A 7,550-nucleotide genomic window follows, 5' to 3' on the forward strand; every position below is an offset into this window, starting at 1 on the left:
TCTATATCTATATATCCCTCTTTACCTCTACTCCTATATATACTGTACACCCCTCTTTTCTTCTACCCAGCTATATATCTGCATCCATCTTTACCTCTACACCTCTATATATACATCCCTCTTTACATCTACTTATTTATATCGCTCCATCCCTCTTTACCTCTACTCTCTATATCTATATATCCCTCTTTACTTCTACCCAGCTATCTATCTGCATCCATATTTACCTCTACACCTCTATATATACATCCCTCTTTACATCTACTTATTTATATCTCTCCATCCCTCTTTACCTATACTCCTCTATATCTCTCCACCCCTCTTTACCTCTACCCATCTGCATCTCCACTCTCTATCCCTCTTTACCTCTACCTATCTTTATATATCCATTCTCTAACCCTCTTCACCTTTACCCCTCTATATATCTGCTCTCTATCCCTCTTTACCTATAACCTCTATATATCTCCACTCTATCCCCTTTTACCTCTCTATGTATCTAAATCAAATAAAATAAAATCTAATTAATTTGTAAAACCCGAAATCACAAGGTAATGTCCCCATGGGCTGGACAAGTCTTCTTTAACCTCTTAAGCCTGAGCCCTATTTTCAGAAAATCCGCCAAAAAAATACATACCTAAGTAAATGGAAGATTGCTCCACTTCTACAAGGCCCATTTGCATGTTCTTGGTATCTAGGGACATCTATGGATCAGAAATATGGTCAGAAATAGTGTGTCTGTTACTAGGCTTGAGTATATTGTGATTAACCAAAGGGGAATATACATTTAATTTTTTTCTCTTATTTTAACCATGAATAACACCATGCTAAACATTTACGGACATGAAAAATTGCCACTGAGCTCATTCAGTACCTTCTTGAGATCACATGCACAAAAATCTAAGCAAATAAATAAAGGGCAGATGATTAACAGGATATTTTGTAGATACAGTACTGAATTCTGCCATCCGGACACATGCCATTTGAAATATGATTCATTATACAATATAGAATTTCAGGTCTATAAATGACCTTATTATGGCCAAGTCGCACATCTAAGGATCGGGCCAAATCTCCCCTTTCCAATCACAGAGTTCAATCTGGATTTAGTACCAGGTGTGCAGCAAGAACCGTGAATGAAATCGAGTCAGTTCTTTATTATGAAGACCGGTCTGCCATTTTGAATCGAATTGCAACAGGGATTTTTGCTAAACGTTCACAGAAAGGGAGATAAACTAACTGCGTTCTAATATATGCCAATAACGTTCCGTTTTGTGATAGATAATCCCGAAAAATAAGAGAAATACACAAGTAATTTGCTTGCAGGAAGCTGGCATGGGCTAGGTAATGTAGTTTTTAGAAATTTCAACGTTCATTGAGAGCTCTGGATGTCCTCCCCTCATATGACTACAAACCAAATTGCGACGCAAATTCAAAATGGCGGATAATTGCTTGTAAATTAATGCATTTCAAAAACTGATATTTCATTAATAACACTTTAACCTATTGGTAAACAAACGTATTGCTGAAAATATACACTATGACTGCTGTTTTGATAGGATTAGGGTCTTTACTCTTGGCTACGCTTGATAAAAAATGCAACATTAATCCCTGTAGACATGGATTCCCCTTTTTTCCCATGTTCCCCCTAACCACTCCTACTGTATAACATGGCAGGTAGTTAGAGTTCAGGTAGGCACCAGGTAGAGCGGTACCATAGTTTTTGACCGCACTTAATAGCCAGTTTACGTTCATTTACCAAACCCTTTTTTGTTTGTTTTATAGTTATAGGCAGATATTGGGGCTGTTGTGGTCATACATAATTAGCTTTAAAATAGATCCTGTTTATTTTACAAAGTACATCGGATCTTTATCATCTTTTCTTTTGGACTGCAATTCGGAGCGTGTCGAACTACCAACGCATTACCTGGAGCCTCAAGGCAACTTTGGTTCGTAGGATTGCCTTTACAATATGCATTCCTGGATCATGGAAGCTCTGCTACCTTCTGTACCGAGAATCTGATGAAGAAGCTGGATGCCAGAGGCCAGAAAACAGAGATACTGCTCAGGACAATGGGCCAGGAACGGCCTGTGAGCAGTTACAGATTGGATGGGCTGGAAGTGAGTGATTTGGCAAGCAATCACTTCTTTGCTCTCCTTGAAGTGTACACACAGCTCGCTATACCAGTCTCACAAGAGAACATACCAACACAAGAGGGTCTAAAAGAGTGGTCATATCTGAAAGATGTACATCTGACTACTATTGATGCGGAAGTTGGACTGTTGATTTGGATTAATACTGTCAAAGCCATGGAGCCATGGAAATAATTAACAGCAAAGGAAATGGGCCCTATGCAGTGAGAACCTGTCTCGGATGGATGGTTAACGGTCCCCTGAGCGGCAGCCTGCCCATCGACAAGCAGGGTCGACCACGTACAACCTCAAACCGAGTCACCATAGCAAACCTGGAAGAACATCAAACAGTACAACCAAGACTTCCCAGAGTCAGGCTACGATGAGAAGGCAGAGCCGTCTGCAGAGGACAAGCAATTCCTGTACAGTGCAGTTAGGTCCATTACGTTGAAGGATGGTCATTACCAACTACGATTGCCATTTCACAAAAAGGACGTGAATCTGACAAATAATAGAAGGATGGCAGAGCAACGAGCCACACACATCAAGAGATTCAGGAGGGACGAGGCATACTTGATTATAAAGGGTTCATGAGTGACATCCTGGATAAAGGGCACGCCGAGCGGGTGCCAGGAGGACAGCTGCACAGAGAAGATGAAAATGTGTGGTACTGTACATACCTCACCATGGTTGACTGCAGATTGACTGACTGACATCGACTAGCCCCTACTGACTTCTTCATGCACTTTCGTTTTTCTTTTGAGCAATGCCCGAATATCTTTGTTTATACGCTGATGGATTACACCTTTTTGTGGATTATACCCATTTTGTGGATTATACGCTTTTTAGTGGAATATACCCCCTTTTTGGAATATTTCGATTGCTACATGGACTATATAAAGACATTTCCAGGCTCCTGTTTTTTATTTTTGCAAAGAATAATTGTCCCTTTTCAGAATAATGGACAATTAGGTTGACAGTTTTTCTACCGCACAGCACGCACTGCACGCATGTACCGCATTATGAGATGATTATATGACTTTTGTTTGTTATGCAGATCGGAAATAAATGATTGATTCATTGTGACAGCCAAACGGATGGATCAAAATCTTTATTATGTGCGTGTAGAGTAAGCTATCCCCGGAGTGGAAGTGGCATGTAAGAAATCCGAAATTGTTTGTAAATTGCCACTATACAAACTGTATTAGATATAACTATATAAGATACAAACTAGATTAGATACAAACTGTATTAGACATAACTATATTAGATACAAACTATATTAGATATAGCTGTATAAGATATAAAATGTATTAGAGCCTCTGAGTGTCCAGTCGTACAGTAAATCACAGCTCTCTGAGTGTCCAGCCGTAAAGTAAATCACAGTTCTCTGAGTGTCCAGCCGTACAGTAAATCACAGCTCTCTCAGTGTCCAGCCGTAAAGTAAATCACAGCTCTCTGAGTGTCCAGTCGTAAAGTAAATCACAGCTCTCTGAGTGTCCAGCCGTAAAGTAAATCACAGCGCTCTGAGTGTCCAGCCGTAAAGTAAATCAGTGTGTGTGTGTGTGTGTGTGTGTGTGTGTGTGTGTGTGTGTGTGTGTGTGTGTGTGTGTGTGTGTGTGTGTGTGTGTGTGTGTGTGTGTGTGTGTGTGTGTGTGTGTGTATAGGTGGAGATCAATCTGAAGCGGTATCCCACCCCCTACCCTGAGGATTTGAAGAACATGGTGAAGTCGGTGCAAAGCCTTGTGGGTAAGAGTGTGCACGGTGGACACGGGCACCAGCACCCGCACCAGCTGAGCACGGGCACGGCCACCTCCGCTGGCACCAACATGGAGCACCTAGACCCTCCCTGGCCCCTCCCACCCAAAGAGGTAGCACACACACACACACACACACACACACACACACACACACACACACACACACACACACACACACACACACACACACACACACACACACACACACAGATATACACACACATAGAGATACACACACACACAGATATACACACACACACAGAGATACACACGCACACACACACACAGATACACACACATACATACATATGAAGCATGTTCTGCTGTATGACTGTCATGTGATATGAGGCGTGTTCTGTATGACTGTCATGTGGTATGACTGTCATGTGGTACGAGGCGTCATGTGGTATGATGTGTCATGTGATATGACTGTCATGTGATATGAGGCGTCATGTGGTATGATGTGTCATGTGATATGACTTGTCATGTGGTATGAGGCGTCATGTGTGACTTAGGGCTGAGCGATATGGCCTCTAAATGATATCGCGATATATTTTTTGGTAACATCACGATACACGATATATATCACGATATTTGGACATTTCCTCTAAAGCACTTAAAAATGCTTGATTTAACCCTTTGATGCATACAGTCGCGCCAATATGATGATTATAATAGTCCCTTTGTATATAAATATTAAAGTGTGTGTGTGTGTGCGTGTGGTAACATTGACTGTGAATTTCATAACTAATATGTGTGAATATTAGAAAGCCATAAATGCAAAAGGAGGTGTACCTTTCAAAAGCAGAATGGATTTTCAGGGCTCAGCCAAAGGTGATATTATTGGAGTTACAAGAGACAGACATTCCAACCCCCCCCCCCCCCCCCCCCCCCCCACTCAAGCAATGACTAATCTAGAGAACAAACAACACCTTCTCGAGTTGACTGTATGTAAATGTAGGAGCAGAGACAGCTGGTCTAACAGAGATCAGAGGTCACAGACTGGCTAAGGAAAATATAATTACATTATACTAGATTAGGATGAAAAACAATATTGGAATAATAACTATATCATATTAATCTATCTGAGGTATTCGAGCAAATTAGATTTGAATATCATATAGAACGTCAAACTGGTTATTTAAGTAATAATGCTACTTCACTCTTGTTGCCAACCATATATAGAAAATAAGTCTCAATTACAAAGGTTTAGTCTGGTAAAATACACGTATCAAGTTATTCTTTATCACTGTTTGATATCAAAATGTAAGCCAAGACTAAAACTGTGATAATATTAGAAGTGTGTAAATTCATATACACAGGAGATACATCTTGTAAAATGTTTATTGGAACATGCCTCTGTGAAGAAAAAGCCACAGCCGACGGGGGCCATGGGCCCCCCCTCTGATGCAGGAACAGGCACACACGAACAGGAGATCGATTGGGGACAGCCCCCACAGAAGACCCACCGGATTGGACCAAAACGTACTACTAGACTGTTATTATTGGGGGAAAATGATAGTATTTAAGAGCGAACACAATGTTAATTCAGGAGCCCAGACAATCCAACGGTCTGCCGCTCCCACTCCCATCCAGACTGCTGATTATACGTTAGTAAATCATGGACCCAATGGTTGGTTAGAGTAACATGTACAGATCCCTGATCTGTAAACCAGATTTACTCATGTGTAATGCTTACAGTAGATTCTATTTTCATTGATGTTAACATAACTGTTGTATGTACATGTTGGGGTTTGATGTGCAAACCTTATTAATCCTTTGTACAAATTATGTTAATGTACTCTGACTGATCCTTGTATGAGAAAGCAACCTTCTAATTCACTCTGAGCCCCGAGGCAAATAAATACTGAGTTTGAACCATAGTTTCCTTTTTTGCCTGGCATGCACAGTCTATTTCTCTATCAGTAGAGAAAAGACAATTTTAATCATGGTGACCTTTCCTCCTTCCAGATAACAACCTCATTGTACTGTAAAATAACCTTAGATATTGATTAAGAATATACCACATGCGTGTGTGTGCGTGTTGCAGATAACAGACAGAGAGATGCAGGACTTCTCTCAGACCCAGCTGATGGATCAGGGATCGATCCATAACTCTGGCATCGACATCCCCAAGAGGAAAGACAAGGAAGACCTCACTGAGAGCTCAGAGGTAATAACGTTATCCCCACAAAATCAACTGGAATGAAAACAAAAGTAGCCTGGGCACAGAGGACTGCTCTGCTGTGAACTGCTCCAGGGTCAGTTTAACTGTTTTGGGGTCAGCTTAGTATGTCAGCGGGTTAAGTTTTCTACCTTGATGCAAGTCTCCTCCCTGCTCGGTAGCAGTGGCTCCTCTGGAGTAGGGCTGGACGGTATGGTCTAAAATGTATATCACGGTATAATTTGAAGCATAGACGGTAACGGTATATATCACGGTATATTCATTTATCTTAAAATGTCTATATAAATGCTTCTGAAGGGGTAAAATGCTGGTATGGCAGCTATTACTGTACTCTTGTATTACTAGGACATATTTCACATAGTACAGAGGTATTTTAAGAACATGTATTGTGCAAAACTGCAATAGAAAAATGCAAAACCTTTTCTCAAATTACTTCCATCTCTGAAAAACACTTTTTTCATGAAATACAATCAAATCAAGTGGCACAAAGTGAAAATAAAAACTACAGCAGGACAGGAGGTTTCTTTCCCTCAAACAACTCAAACACAATAAAACTCCAACATAACTTAACTTTAGTGTACATGTTTGACAACGTAGAGAGAGAGTGAGAGAGTGTGATGTAATAGGTTTGAGTTTGAGGGTTGAGCGTCCTAAGTTGCCGTAGTTGATGATGTCACACCAGGATGTCATTATTGTCAACACAGTTTGAAACGGGAGCAGCCCGATGGATAAAGCGATATAAAGAAACGAATAGCGAATAAATGTGAAGTTATCTTTGAACCTCTGTTGCCAAGCCTCGGAGTCACGTTAGAACATTAGCTTAGCGGCTAACGTTAGCCCGTTGTTGCGCTAAAGCAAGTCTCCTCTCAGCCTCCTTAGCCAAAATGAAATGCCAAAACTATATGGCAAGGTCCGTGAGCAAGTGGAGAAAAACTCAGTACAATTAAACACTATGCAACGACCACTGCAAACGTTGAGTGAATCGTCAAGTAACGTTAACGTCATTGCTACTGCTGTGACTAGCTGCTCTAGTCTACTAGGTATGACCGGTCACAAGGTATGAAGGTATAGTCAAAATCCATACCGTAGCACAAATTTATACCGTTTATACCGTATACCGTTTATACCGTCCACCCCTACTCCGGAGTTCTCAGCATTCACTGTCCGTGGTGGTGAACTGGACAGAGGCAACTGAACTGAGAAGTAGCCTTTCTCTCTCTCTCTCTTCACGTTCACTGTCAGTGGTGCTGAACTGGACAGAGGCAACGAAACTGAGAAGTAGCATTTCTCTCTCTCTTCACATATACAAAAACGAAGACTGAAACTGATATCTAACCAAGAACGCTCTTATATTTCAATTAAGAAAATGAATTCACATATCATAGAATTGTTGTGTATTTTACTCCGCCAAGTGGGGAAGCTTTGGTGGACAGATGTTGTGCTGGTTGAGTGGTTTAGGGTAGGACGTTTGATGT

General features: G+C 41.0%; 1 protein-coding gene across 1 annotated transcript in view; it reads left to right on the plus strand.

The window, feature by feature from the left end:
- lrrc7 (leucine rich repeat containing 7) overlaps nucleotides 1-7,550 on the plus strand; it is a gene marked incomplete at both ends in the record, with an annotated part of 328,845 nt that overhangs the window by 219,640 nt on the left and 101,655 nt on the right. Inside the window, 2 exon segments of the mRNA XM_084311260.1 lie at nucleotides 3,798-4,001; nucleotides 5,941-6,063. Coding sequence (XP_084167386.1) covers nucleotides 3,798-4,001; nucleotides 5,941-6,063 — 327 coding nt within the window.

This window comes from Notolepis coatsorum (assembly GCF_963971535.1).
Source record: "Notolepis coatsorum genome assembly, chromosome: 3".
Lineage (NCBI taxonomy): Eukaryota > Metazoa > Chordata > Actinopteri > Aulopiformes > Paralepididae > Notolepis > Notolepis coatsorum.